General features: G+C 51.3%; 1 protein-coding gene across 1 annotated transcript; it reads left to right on the top strand.

Annotated features, from left to right (window-relative positions):
- The first annotated feature begins 391 nt into the window (after positions 1-391).
- slc30a10 (solute carrier family 30 member 10) lies at positions 392-13,810 on the top strand. The gene is made up of 4 exons (XM_069199169.1): positions 392-1,429; positions 6,952-7,029; positions 7,296-7,535; positions 8,981-13,810. The coding sequence occupies exons 1-4, from the start codon at positions 949-951 to the stop codon at positions 9,355-9,357; spliced, it is 1,176 nt and encodes a 391-aa protein (XP_069055270.1). The 5' UTR covers positions 392-948; the 3' UTR covers positions 9,358-13,810.
- The last annotated feature ends 456 nt before the right edge of the window (positions 13,811-14,266 follow it).

The raw sequence follows: 14,266 nt of genomic DNA, 5'->3' as shown, positions 1-14,266 counted from the left end.
AAGACCTTATCATGGTTTCTTGGAAAAGCCTGGCAGGAGGTTTTCACAGGGCTGTTGTCACTGCAGGGCCAAGAATCTCTGCTCCTGTTCTGAAACTAATTGCGCTGTAAAAACAGATAAAGTAGTAAATATTTAGCGAGTGCATACACATAACAGCGATCTACTGTGCAGCTTGACAATCAGGACTTTCACCGTGAGCTTCACTATGAATATATTTACTCTTCATATGCAATACACGTGTGAATATATATCAGGTATTTCCCTTAGACGATATCTGATTATTGATTTAGAAACGTATTTATTTCGACAAACTTATTTATTGATGGGTTTTTTTTTTTAAGTGTCAGAAAAGCGACAGTTTTTTTATGTGTTGCCGCTGTGGGAACACTGTAGTCCTTGCGTCGTGCCAATACAGCTCCTGCAGTTTGAAACAATCCCGCAGAAGGAGAGGGGGGTGGAGAGAGACAGACAGGCAAGGAGCGGGGTGTGGAGACGCAAGACGGATAGAGTAAACACCTGTAACAGTAGAAGAAAGCGACACCGGCGTGAACGTGGATCAGATAACAATTTCGGAGAATCAGCTCTTTCTGTGTATTGTACCCGCGCGGAGCGAAGGGCGCTCGCGGAGGGGATATAAGCAAGACCGCGCGCCGGCGATGACACTGCAGTTTCCACTCGGGGGGAGAGCGCGTGACTGCGCGGCGTGCGGGCGGACCGGCGGGGACCTGAGTTACCGTCACGGTCCCGGGAGGGCAGGATCGGCAGGTCTCTCTTCGCACGGCTGTTAATGGGAGCCCCGGGTCAGGCTCCGCTCAGCTCGCTGCACGCAACCGGTGGCGGCTTCAGACGTGCGCGTACGAGCCAGGTCCTTCACATCGGAGCCGCTCGCCTGGGCTGCAAGCTGCGCCGAGTCCTCTCTCAGCAAGCAGCGCAGACTTAACGGTGAAAATGGGCCGGTACAGCGGGAAAACGTGCCGCCTGATTTTCATGCTGGTGCTGACTTTCGTGTTTTTCGTGGCCGAGATCGTGGCCGGTTACCTGGGCAACTCCATCGCGCTGGTGTCGGACTCCTTCAACATGCTGTCCGACCTGATGTCGCTGTGCGTCGGGCTGACCGCCGCCCGCGTGTCGCGCCGGCCCAGCTCGGGCCGCTGCACGTACGGGCTGCTCCGGGCGGAGGTGGTCGGGGCGCTGGCCAACGCCGTCTTCCTCGGAGCCCTGTGCTTCTCCATCACCGTGGAGGCCGTGAAGAGGCTGGTGAGCCCGGAGAGGATCGACGACCCGAAGCTGGTGCTGATCGTGGGGGCGCTGGGGCTGGCCGTCAACATCGTCGGGCTGCTCATCTTCCAGGACTGCGGCGGGTGCGCCAGGAGGAAGAGGAAGAGAGGGAGCTCGGCGCGGGAGAAGGAGGACGCGCACGGCGGAGCAGGTGCCTCTCAAAGCCTCTTTAAGTCACTTGGCGGCGTGGGAGAGCCCGCTCTCCAGTGCCGGCCCAGGCACGTAGGGACTGATCCGGGGTACCGCGCCGCTAATTCTAGGCGCTCCCGAGACTCCAGACTGCTAATCATAATAGTTAATAATCCTAATAATAATGATCATAATCAGAATTTACTCTCTTGTGTAACATTACGCACAGACTCGCTTGTCGCCAGCGGGACGCAGACGTGAGTTATCTCATGAGGTCGATAGCAACTTCATTTCAACATTCTCTTGGACAGAAAAAGGAACATAGATAGTTTACTGCTGTCGCTGGTTCTGTGCTCCAGCTGCTAGGTTTCTCAAGCAGGGGGGCAGTGGAGGGCCTGTGACTGTGCTGTTAGTGCTGGAGACCAGTTGAGAAGGGTCCCCAGAGATACGAAGCACATCGCGCTCTGATTAACTACAGATGAGACACCTGGTGCCTGGCTATGCACACCTTCACACTCAGGACAGAACAAATCACAAGGGGTTCTTTTTAATGAGCCCACAGTACATGAGAGGGAAACACTGCCAGTACAGTAGATCAGTCCTGTTACAATAGGAGCTACAGTCCCAGTACAGTAGAACAGTCCTGTTACAATAGGGGCTACAGTCCCAGTACAGTAGAACAGTCCTGTTACAATAGGGGCTACAGTCCCAATACAGTAGAACAGTCCTGTTACAATAGGAGCTACAGTCCCAGTACAGTAGAACAGTCCTGTTACAATAGGAGCTACAGTCCCAGTACAGTAGAACAGTCCTGTTACAATAGGGGCTACAGTCCCAGTACAGTAGATCAGTCCTGTTACAATAGGAGCTACAGTCCCAGTACAGTAGAACAGTCCTGTTACAATAGGGGCTACAGTCCCAGTACAGTAGATCAGTCCTGTTACAATAGGAGCTACAGTCCCAGTACGGTAGATCAGTCCTGTTACAATAGGAGCTACAGTCCCAGTACAGTAGATCAGTCCTGTTACAACAGGAGCTACAGTCCCAGTACAGTAGATCAGTCCTGTTACAATAGGGGCTACAGTCCCAGTACAGTAGAACAGTCCTGTTACAATAGGAGCTACAGTCCCAGTACAGTAGATCAGTCCTGTTACAACAGGAGCTACAGTCCCAGTACAGTAGAACAGTCCTGTTACAATAGGAGCTACAGTCCCAGTACAGTAGATCAGTCCTGTTACAATAGGAGCTACAGTCCCAGTACAGTAGAACAGTCCTGTTACAATAGGAGCTACAGTCCCAGTACAGTAGAACAGTCCTGTTACAATAGGGGCTACAGTCCCAGTACAGTAGAACAGTCCTGTTACAATAGGGGCTACAGTCCCAGTACAGTAGATCAGTCCTGTTACAATAGGAGCTACAGTCCCAGTACGGTAGATCAGTCCTGTTACAATAGGAGCTACAGTCCCAGTACGGTAGATCAGTCCTGTTACAACAGGAGCTACAGTCCCAGTACAGTAGATCAGTCCTGTTACAATAGGAGCTACAGTCCCAGTACAGTAGAACAGTCCTGTTACAATAGGAGCTACAGTCCCAGTGTGGTAGAACAGTCCTGTTACAATAGGAGCTACAGTCCCAGTACGGTAGAACAGTCCTGTTACAATAGGGGCTACAGTCCCAGTACAGTAGAACAGTCCTGTTACAATAGGAGCTACAGTCCCAGTGCAGTAGAACAGTCCTGTTACAATAGGAGCTACAGTCCCAGTACAGTAGATCAGTCCTGTTACAATAGGGGCTACAGTCCCAGTTCAGTAGAACTGTCCTGTTACAATAGGGGCTACAGTCCCAGTTCAGTAGAACTGTCCTGTTACAATAGGGGCTACAGTCCCAGTACAGTAGAACAGTCCTGTTACAATAGGGGCTACAGTCCCAGTACAGTAGATCAGTCCTGTTACAATAGGAGCTACAGTCCCAGTACGGTAGATCAGTCCTGTTACAATAGGAGCTACAGTCCCAGTACAGTAGATCAGTCCTGTTACAACAGGAGCTACAGTCCCAGTACAGTAGATCAGTCCTGTTACAATAGGAGCTACAGTCCCAGTATAGTAGAACAGTCCTGTTACAATAGGAGCTACAGTCCCAGTGTGGTAGAACAGTCCTGTTACAATAGGAGCTACAGTCCCAGTACGGTAGAACAGTCCTGTTACAATAGGGGCTACAGTCCCAGTACAGTAGAACAGTCCTGTTACAATAGGAGCTACAGTCCCAGTGCAGTAGAACAGTCCTGTTACAATAGGAGCTACAGTCCCAGTACAGTAGATCAGTCCTGTTACAATAGGGGCTACAGTCCCAGTTCAGTAGAACTGTCCTGTTACAATAGGGGCTACAGTCCCAGTACAGTAGAACAGTCCTGTTACAATAGGAGCTACAGTCCCAGTACAGTAGAACAGTCCTGTCCTATATATTCTGTGTATATCACCCTGCAACTCACAACTGGCAACCCACTGAAGCTCAGCAGGTGTGAGCCTGGTCAGTCCCTGGATGGGAGACCTCCTGGAAAAACTAAGGTTGCTGCTGGAAGAGGTGTTAGTGGGGCCAGCAGGGGGCGCTCACCCTGCGGTCCATGTGGGTCCTAATCCCCCAGTATAGTGACGGGCACACTATACTGTAAACAGGCGCCGTCCTTTGGATGAGACATAAAACCGAGGTCCTGACTCTCTGTGGTCATTAAAAATCCCAGGGCGTTTCTCGAAAATAGTAGGGGTGTAACCCCAGCGTCCTGGCCAAATTTCCCATTGGCCCTTACCAATCATGGCCTCCTAATAATCCCCCTCTATGAACTGGCTTCATCACTCTGCTCTCCTCCCCACTGAAGGCTGATGTGTGGGGAGTGCACTGGTGCACTATGGCTGCCGTCGCATCATCCAGGTGGGGCTGCACATTGGTGGTGGTGGAGGGGAGACCCCATTACCTGTAAAGCGCTTTGAGTGGAGTGTCCAGAAAAGCGGTATATAAGTGTAAGCAATTATTATTATTATTATTATTATTATTATTATTATTACAGTAGATCAGTCCTGTTACAATAGGGGCTACAGTCCCAGTACAGTAGAACAGTCCTGTTACAACTGGGTTGTTGTAACAGTAACAGTTACAGTAATTTTCACATCTACAAGTGTCTTTGACAATACAGTCAGTTTGAATGTGTTTCTGTCCAGCTGTCAGTAAGAATGTGGTTTCTGATCTGCTCATTATGCTTTGTCTCTTTAAATCCAGCCTCCCCCCATGTGACCACTGTGCCATGTGACTCTCACAGCATGACAGCGCTCGCTGTGCACCTGTTGTTGCCATGGTGACAGCACTGCAGTGTGTTCCTGGCTCTGGTAGCGTTCTGAGCCACTTCCTGCTGTGGGTAGTCAGAGGTTGACACTTAATTGATTAGTGGTCAGTAATAATGCCTTGAAGCATGCTTTAAATTTTTTCCCTGAATTAATGGAATCGAGGCTCCCTGGGACCAAGGATGATCTCGCTGGACTGGGGCTCCAGTCTGTCTCATTTTCGGAAGTGATACCAACAGCAGATCATTAATCAAATCAAGAGTCCCAGGTCCAGATTCTGATGTTGTGCACCAAGTCTGTGAGGCTCGTGACAAACCGGTGTGGACATCCAGCCCTGCACCTCTTTATTTCACTGTTTCAGTTCTCCTTCTGACTGGACACTTCCTCTTCTGCAGAGGTGTCATGTGTCTGCCAGAAGGGAGTGTCGCAGGGTCACACGCTCACAGGAAAGTACGGGCACATCACATTTTACTTAGGAAGAGAGAAAGGGATCTCCAGCTCTAGTCCTGCAGCCCCAGTCCAGTTACTCTTATAGGTCACCTGAATCACAGTCTCCAGCCCTGGTCCTGCAGTCCCAGTCCAGTTACTCTTATAGGTCACCTGAATCACAGTCTCCAGCCCTGGTCCTGCAGCCCCAGTCCAGTTACTCTTATAGGTCACCTGAATCAGAGTCTCCAGCCCTGGTCCTGCAGCCCCAGTCCAGTTACTCTTATAGGTCACCTGAATCACAGTCTCCAGCCCTGGATCTAGGGAGCTACGACCCAGGACTGGAAATCCCTGGACACTGGATTTGGGATCCCAGGGCTGGAGACCTTTGGATTCGTTGGACTGGGGCTTCCTAGCACCAGAGTTGGAGACCCTCTTATCCTGGAGTTCAGTGTGAGCCTGTGGAGTGTGTGGTGAAGCTCAGAGTCTCCTCCAGCAGCCCAGAAGTACCTGCTTTAGACTGGAGGAACAGGCCTGAGCTGGGACAGGGAAGGAAATAATAAGTCCTTTTAGCTAATCAGGAGCTCAGTTGAGAAGACCCTTGAGCACCTTAATTCTACATCACTCACATCTGGGAACACAACAGGACACACAGAAGCAGAAAGATGTTTTTGTTTCCCACCCATGCAAGCTTGCACAGCCCCAACGTGGTTTCCGTCCTGCACCCACCACTCTTGGCGTGCCGCAGCGCCTCCTGACCTCAGGTGGGGTGAGTCGCTGGGCTGGGGCAGTGAGTCAGAATGGGAGGGGTCAGTGAAGCAGAGGGGCACTCAGGGCAGAGAGCTTGTGCAGAACGGGACACAGTTGATAAGAGGGGAGGATTGCTTGCAGAAATGGAAACTGCAAGTGATGTTATCTGCTGTGCTGCCTGAGAGACTCTCTCATGCATGGAGAGATAAGGAGCTATTTCTGGAGGTGGGAGGGGTGTTGGGGAGAAAGGTGAAGTAAAGTCACAGTGTATCTGAGGTAACTGCATTCTTCTCCTACCTTCAATTTATTGTCGTGCCGCTTGATTTATATTCAAGAGGAGTGAGCAGTGGTACCTCAGTCCTTCTGCTCAGTGACACACACAGGGAGACACACACAGCCAGTCAGGGACACAGCCTGGACTTGAACCAGGAACCTCCCGAGAGCAGGGGGTGTATACTGGGCCTTCATTCTCATCCCAGAGCACAGGGGAGTGCAGGGTGACACGCTTAGACTGTCAGGAGCTGAGCCAGGGGCTGCACTGGGAACCCTCTGATTGTAAGGGGTTCACCTCACCCACTGAACCACAGCTTCCACTGTCAGAAAGAGCAGTCAGGTTTGACCTCAGGGCAGATCAAATATAATCCTGGTCATCTCTCTCTTTGCTCTTGTGTTTGGTGCCTCAGTATGGGGGCTGTCTGCTCCATCTTTGTTTTGACAGAGCATTAAGATGCACGTGTCTGTGTGCCTGTCTCTCTTTTTACCTGTCTACCTGTGCTGCTGTCTTTTTTGCTTGTCTGTGTGTGCTCCTGTGCGCCAGTCCATCTGTGTGCCTGTCTCTCTGTCTCCCTTTCTGGCTTTTCACCTGTCTATTTCTGTGTGCCTGTCTCTCTGTCTCCCTTTCTGGTTTTTCACCAGTCGGTCTATTTCTGTGTGCCTGTCTCTCTGTCTGTGACCCGTCTGCCTGACGAGGGAACTGAGCCTGTGGCGTTTCTCTTGTAGACCTTGTACACACACCGCCTGTCTTGTCGGTATACAGGTGCCCCAGTGCTGACCGGCAGCACCCCAGACCAGGAGGGCAATGTGAAGGAGGACAGCCAGCCCCTCAACATCCGAGGTGCAGTAACCCCTCCGCCCCCAGCACCCCAACTCTGCTGACCCCATCACAACATCACCTGCACTTCCTGCCCCTCTCTACGGGGTGTTTGTCCCAGTTAGTGTAATCCTGGTCTGTTTGGGGACCCCACACTTCACTGCTGTATAGAGCAATGGGTTGGATTCCACTTTCAAATGTTCCCGGGCAGATCTCTGTAGGGGGTTGATGCTGTAGAGCCTCCTTCTCCTTCAGTGTGCTCACTGCCAGGTTGAATCTCTCTCTCTCAGGAGTGTTGCTCCATGTGCTGGGTGATGCCCTGGGTTCGGTGGTGGTGGTGGTGGCCTCTGCCATCTTTTTCGCGCTGCCCCTGCCCCCCGAGGCCCCCTGTAACTGGCAGTGCTACGTGGACCCCAGCCTCACCATCGTCATGGTGATCATCATCCTGTCGTCCGCGGCGCCCCTCGTCAAGGAGACCGGCTCCATCCTGCTGCAGATGGTCCCCCAGGGCCTGGCGGTCCACGGCATCGGTGAGCCCCCAGCCCCACACTGGGGGGCAGTGTTCAGTGCTCCCCGCCGGCCAGCGCACACATGCAGACCAATAGGGCCAGTACTGGCACACAAACAGCACGAAACTAAGTTCAAAGACAATAAATACTGTTTTCACAGGAAAGCTCACGATTTGTGTCGCTGGTACAGTTTTCACACACACGTGTAAAATCCCTCACTGTCAATCCGTGGGGAGGTTCTGGCACTTTGAGGGCTGTCTTGGTGCAATCAACACCTTTTTGTCAGGAAAAAGGTCAAAACTACCCGCGGCGTTCGAGGCAAAACAGGTTGCAAAACTAACCTTTCAGGGCATGGCGCTGTTCGGAAACTGTTATGGGTCTTTTTGAAAGGTGGAAGGCTTTCAAAATGGAAAACCCGCCATTTCTCTCGGGACACTGACACCTCAACCTTTCGCTAGCTTGAAAACATCATGCAGGCACAGCCCGTGTTGCTGAGTTTGGGCTGTACATGCGAGAACTGGCATCAGATTGCCTTGGCCCAGTGTTTTCTTTCCTGAGCTAGGGAAAGCAAGGGCAACGATCACACTAGTCAGACGTGCAGAGCAATTGATTCATTTTAGATACGATATTGCAGTATTCAAATGTTATTAATCAAATTGCGATATTGTTAATATCACTGACACTGAAAAGTATAAATGGCACGCAGATCTGTAAGAACGGGTGCGTGTCCTATAGTGCAAGTGGTCCATCTGACTGGTCGTTCTCCTTCTATGTTAATCCATCAGAAAGAGCATTCGAGTCCAGCTGAATGAGGAAGTGTGTGAGTAAAGCATCGATAGTGATCAGTACTAATCATACCCATCCTGTACTTGTACAGTATTGATCCTATTCCAATCCTGTACTCATTCTGATCCTGATTCAGAGCTGAACCACTGCATGTGCAGTACTGATCCTGTACTCATACAGTATTGATTCAGGACTGACCCAATACTTGTACAGTATTGATCCAGTTCTGATCCTGTACTCATACAGTATTGATTCAGGACTGACCCAATACTTGTACAGTATTGATCCAGTTCTGATCCTGTACTCATACGGTATTGATTCAGGACTGACCCAATACTTGTACAGTATTGCTCCTGTTCTGATCCTGTACTCATACAGTATTGATTCAGGACTGACCCAATACTTGTACAGTATTGATCCAGTTCTGATCCTGTACTCATACAGTATTGATTCAGGACTGACCCAATACTTGTACAGTATTGCTCCTGTTCTGATCCTGTACTCATACACTGTTGACTCAGAACTCCTCCTGTACTGGTTGAGCACTGGTACCAGTACAGATCTCCCAGAGTCTTCGGTCCGCGGGGCTAAGACACGGATCTGCCCCTGTCTCTCTCTGGGCTCTGTGTGTGCGGTTGTGTCCTGATGCCCCCTCTCCCTCTGTCTCTCTCTCTGCCCAGCGGACGCCCTGGACAAGCTGCCGGGGGTCCAGGGGGTCCGCGAGCTGCACATCTGGGAGCTGGCCCGCGGGCACAACGTGGCCACGCTGCACGTGAGCTGCGCGGACTCGCAGGCCTTCGCCGGCGTCTCGCAGCGCGTCCGCGAGCTCTTCCGCGCCGCGGGGGTGCGCTCCGTCACCATCCAGCCCGAGTTCAGCGGCGGCGCCCCCTGCCTGCCGGCCGAGCCCAGCGCCGCTTGCAACGGGCGCCTGAGCGCCAGCGCCGAGGAGGCGGGCAGCGCCGCGGTGCCCCGGGCGGCGGGGCAGCGGGACGCGGAGGCAGGAGGGGCCGAGGGCGGCACCGGCACCAGCAGCTGCCTGGAGAGCACCCAGTTCTGAAGCCCCTGACCCGGGCCGAGGACACAGGCCCTGGGGGCGAGGGGGAAGCCTTCCGGCCTGCAGCCATGTCACCCTGCGGCTCACAACCAGCAGCCCACTGAAGCTCAGCAGGTGTGAGCCTGGTCAGTACCTGGATGGGAGACCTCCTGGGAAAAACTAAGGTTGCTGCTGGAAGAGGTGTTAGTGGGGCCAGCAGGGGGCGCTCACCCTGCGGTCTGTGTGGGTCCTAATGCCCCAGTATAGTGATGGGTCATTAAAAATCCCAGGGCATTTCTTGAAAAGTGTAGGGGTGTAACCCTGGCGTCCTGGCCAATTTTCCCATTGGCCCTCACCAATCATGGCCTCCTAATAATCCCCCTCTCTGAACTGGCTTCATCACTCTGCTCTCCTCCCCACTGAGAGCTGGTGTGTGGTGAGCGTTCTGGCGCACTATGGCTGCCGTCGCATCATCCAGGTGGGGCTGCACATTGGTGGTGGTGGAGGGGAGTCCCCATTACCTGTAAAGTGCTTTGAGTGGAGTGTCCAGAAAAGCACTATATAAGTATAAGTAATTATTATTATTATTATTAAATTATTCTACTGCTGGGACCATTCCAGGTTGAGTTTAGAGAAGCAAAACCTCAGATTACTGCTGGGACCAATCCTGACCGATTATAGAGAAGCAAAACCTCAGATTACTGCTGGGACCAATCCTGACCGATTATAGAGAAGCAAAACCTCACCCTCTCCTGGAATTTGCACCACTGGCAGGACATGCGGGCGAAGGGTTAATATAAAGCCAGAGAGCCTGCAGTACCGGTGGAGCCCACACGGGGGCGCTGCTGGCCTCTGTTGGGAGCGCTGTCCATACCAGCGTTTCTCAGTGCTGGTCCTGGAATAGCCCCACCTTCCAAATGAGCTCTTAATTATGTACAACGATTGAATCCTGAATTGAACCTGTTGTTTTGAATTTTGAAGGTTTTTTTTCCACACTCAGGTCTTCGTTTCAGAAATATCTTTTACTTCTATCATTGCTAAGAAGTGAGGCATAAATCTTTTTGAGATGCAGGGTGCTAGGAATGGTAAAACGTCTCTCCTCCAGTGCCCCAGGCTGTTCCTAACTGGGCACGTATGGAATATGGGGAGAGGCTGCTGGGAATTCTGTGTGAAAGCGTGTGGCGGCGACATGTTGTCATGCTCTTAGTGATTTAACAATAAGCTAGAAAGTGAGAGTGAAGAGCAGCAGCAGCCAGCAGGCGGGGAGATTTGTCTGAGAGCTGTCCGACGTGCTGGACTCGGTGCTGTATCGTCTGTCTGTTGCGGATATTCACAGGTCAATGTGCAACTACACAACCTGTTCTAGTGATCTGGGTGGGGAAGGAGGGGGGGTCTGTGCACTGGGGTGTGTGCATGTGTAGTTCTGTGCGTACGTGAGGCTGTGTGTGTGTGTGCCTGAGTGAGTGTGTCTGCATGTGGGCTTATGTGTGTGTGCGTGAGTGTGAGTGTGTCTGCACGTGTGTGTCTGACCGTGTGTGTGCGTGAGTGTGTCTGCACGTGGGTGTGTGACTGTGTGTCTGACCGTGTGTGTGCGTGAGTGTGTGTCTGAACATGTGTGTGCATGAGTGTGAGTGTGTCTGCACGTGGGTGTGTGCGCGAGTGTGAGTGTGTCTGCACGTGGGTGTGTGCGAGTGCGAGTGTGTCTGCACGTGGGTGTGTGTGCGAGTGTGAGTGTGTCTGCACGTGGGTGTGCGTGAGTGTGTGTGTGTGTGCATGAGTGTGTGTCTGAACATGTGTGTGCGCTAATGTGAGTGTGTCTGCACGAGTGTGAGTGTTTCTGCACATGGGTGTGTGCGCGAGTGTGAGTGTGTCTGCACGCGAGTGTGAGTGTGTCTGCACGTGGGTGTGTGCGCGAGGGTGGGGGCAGAGCTTCTGGCTGCTATTTCTCTCTGCCGGGCTGTTTTGCAGAGATAATATTGTTTGTTCCTTAGTTTGCGTTTGTGCTCTGGGAGCTGGAAGCTTGTGTCACAGAGTGGGTTTTTGGTTTGCTGCTGTGTTTGTTAACCTCAGAACTGTAGTCAAGGAGAGCACCCCATGCCGCGTGCATGGTATATTGGGGTACACATAGCAGTTGAAGGGGGAGACGTGTGTAACTGTCACTGGCCTCAGCTGCTGCTCGATTGTAAATCCAGGTGACTCCTCAGTAGGGAGTCCATATCCAGGATCAGAGATATCAGCGGCCAGCCTGCTGGACTCCTCTTCAGTAGGGAGTCGATATTGCGGATCAGAGATATCATCGGCTCCTGGTGGTCTGGAACGGGCTGTCCTAGCCCCCTCGCTCAAGGCTGTGCTCTCGGGCCCGTGGGGACACAGCGCCGCTCCCTGGACACCATCACTCCAGCTGCAGGGGAAGTCTCAACAGGGTGATGCACTTCTGTACACACTCGGAGCCCTGATCCCCGTTTCTCTAGACTACTGGCTCCAGTTGGAAGTGTATTCCAAAGCTCTGCTGGAGCCTCTGGGTCTGAAGAGGCGGGCCAGGACCACAGGCACTTCCTGCTCCTCTCCCCACCACGCTGAGATCAGACTTCATCTTCACCCTTTATCACAGCACAGAACCCCCAAAAAAACCTCAAGCCCCTCGCTTAGAGCTCGGGCTCTGTCGGGCTGTGAAAGTTTCCGAATACACAGAAACATAATCTTCATTACTTCATCATCATTTTCTAGGCTGGGGTCCAAAATCCAGGTCAGACTACGGTTACTCTCACACCTGAAAAAGGCCCCAGGGCCGAAACGTTGTTTTCTTTCTTCTCTTTTCAGCGTGGAATAAACCTATTGTTCCTTTGCAAACTACAGTTACTTCCTGCTAACCTGCAGGACTTCCTCCCAATTCCCTCACTAGACTCCAGTCCCCCTCAGCCCCTGACAGGAAGCCTTTTTTAACAGAAAACTGCTACAGCACAGGCAGGGGGGCTCGGCTGGGACTCACTTCCTGTTCTGGCAGCTGAGGATTCTGGAACTTGTAGTTTCCAGACAGCTCTCCTCCCTGCTTGTCTTAATGGGCCACTAGGAATATAAGGAACAAGTAATAGGTTTATTCCATGCTGAAAAAAAGAAGAAAGCTACCCAACTGAACTACACTAGGAATATATCCACCCAGCATTACTCTTCTCTGCTTAAAAAAAAATCTAACAGATACCACTGAATTTGCAAATTACCATCCTATTTCTCATCTTCCCTACAAAGATCTTGGTTAACCAATCTGCCATTCAATTACAATCTCATTTGTCCTCAGATGACCTCTGTGAGCAGTTTCAGTCTGTTTCAGACCAGCCCACAGTACAGAGACAGCCTTGGTGTCATTTTTAAATGACCACTGTTAAACGTGGACACTGGCTTGTGTTCTCAATTGGTAGTTATAGAGCTGACAACTGCGTTTGACACCATGGACCATCACACCCTGCTAGATCGACTTCAATCCTGTTCATGTTTGAGTAAACGGCTTTGAAACTAATTTCAGTGTTATTTGTTACTGTTAATCACTATAAGTCCAAACTTGTCCCAGCACTCTTCAGGTGCCCCCCCAGGCTCCATCCTAGAACCCATTCTGTTTTTAATTTAATGAAATAATTCCTTTAATCCATTTACACCCATTAGGCAGTTCTGTTGGCAAAAAAGGGTGGCTGCTTTCATTTTTACGCTGACAATGTTAAACTTTATATCTCTAGTTCATGTGACGTCTCAATTATGTCAAATTATTTAAAAAACTCAGGCCTGGTGGAGCTCAAATTTCCCCCATTTAAATATGACAAAAACTGAGACAATGTGCGTGAATAACAGGGAAGATCCTCTCTTTTATTAAACTCCCTACAAGTTGGAACCAGTAGCCCCAGATTATGGCCTACTCTGGGAAAGTTGGACCCGCAGCGCTGTTGTGAGACACAAACAGCAGCCAGCTGTGAGTGTCTCCTCAGAATCACTGGCCACATTCGCTCTGTGCTTGGCGACGCTGCTGCAGAGCCCCGATTCCTGCCTTCATTGCGTCTCGGCTGGATCACTGGAACAGTCCGTTCTCCCCCCAACAAACTTCACACGGCCCAAAACTCTTAATGCGTTCAACCAACCCCGACACGCCTTCACTAACTCCTCTTCCTCCCAAAAAAAGCCCTTCACACCAAATCCCTGCCATGCTCCTCTCTCATCCCTCGCTGTGACCCAGCGGAGTCTTCTCACAGGTCTGCTGCAGCCGGCTGGCTCCCCCGCCCTGGAGCTCCCTCCCTGCCCATCGGAGAGCTGTCACTCTCCTACATGTTTAGATCAGGACGGAAGACTTCCTTTTCTCCTCGTTTCTATTCAATCATGATGTTGATTTTTTCCTTTTTGTTTGTTTTTCCCTATAAAAGTTCCCCAGGCACGGGGGCGTTTGTGAGCACTGAAATAAATCCTTATCCTTGTGATGTTGGGTTTCTCAGCGGAAGGAAGTGTCTGGGTCTTGGCTGCTGTTTCACACACACACACACACACACAGCACACACACACACACACACACACACACACACACAGTTTCTGGAGACTGGCCTGCACTGACCGTTTGACTGTTTGAAAAAGTCCATTAAAAAAATGCCCCAGAGAAACCATTTGCTCAAGATGCTGTGCCACAGTGGGCACAGAGAATGGGAGCAGCTGAGCAATGAACAAGTACTTCTTCAGCTGACTGGGAGTGGGGAATGTTCTCCTCACTCTTGTTCAGTCCAGGTTTAGGGAAAAGAGGGACTGCCTCAGAATAGGTCCAGATCCCTGCGGGGCACTCGGCGGTCTAACGGTTTCAGGCCCTGAATCTTTTCTATAATTGCTAACTCGATTAGGATATCTCAAGATGTTCAAGCATTAGCATTACCTAGGAAAGTGAGTCATCTGAGGCTAAAAACCAGCG

The sequence above is a fragment of the Lepisosteus oculatus genome, chromosome 2 (assembly GCF_040954835.1).
Source record: "Lepisosteus oculatus isolate fLepOcu1 chromosome 2, fLepOcu1.hap2, whole genome shotgun sequence".
NCBI classification, from domain to species: Eukaryota; Metazoa; Chordata; class Actinopteri; order Semionotiformes; family Lepisosteidae; genus Lepisosteus; species Lepisosteus oculatus.
This window is presented reverse-complemented; position numbering and strand designations above follow the sequence as displayed.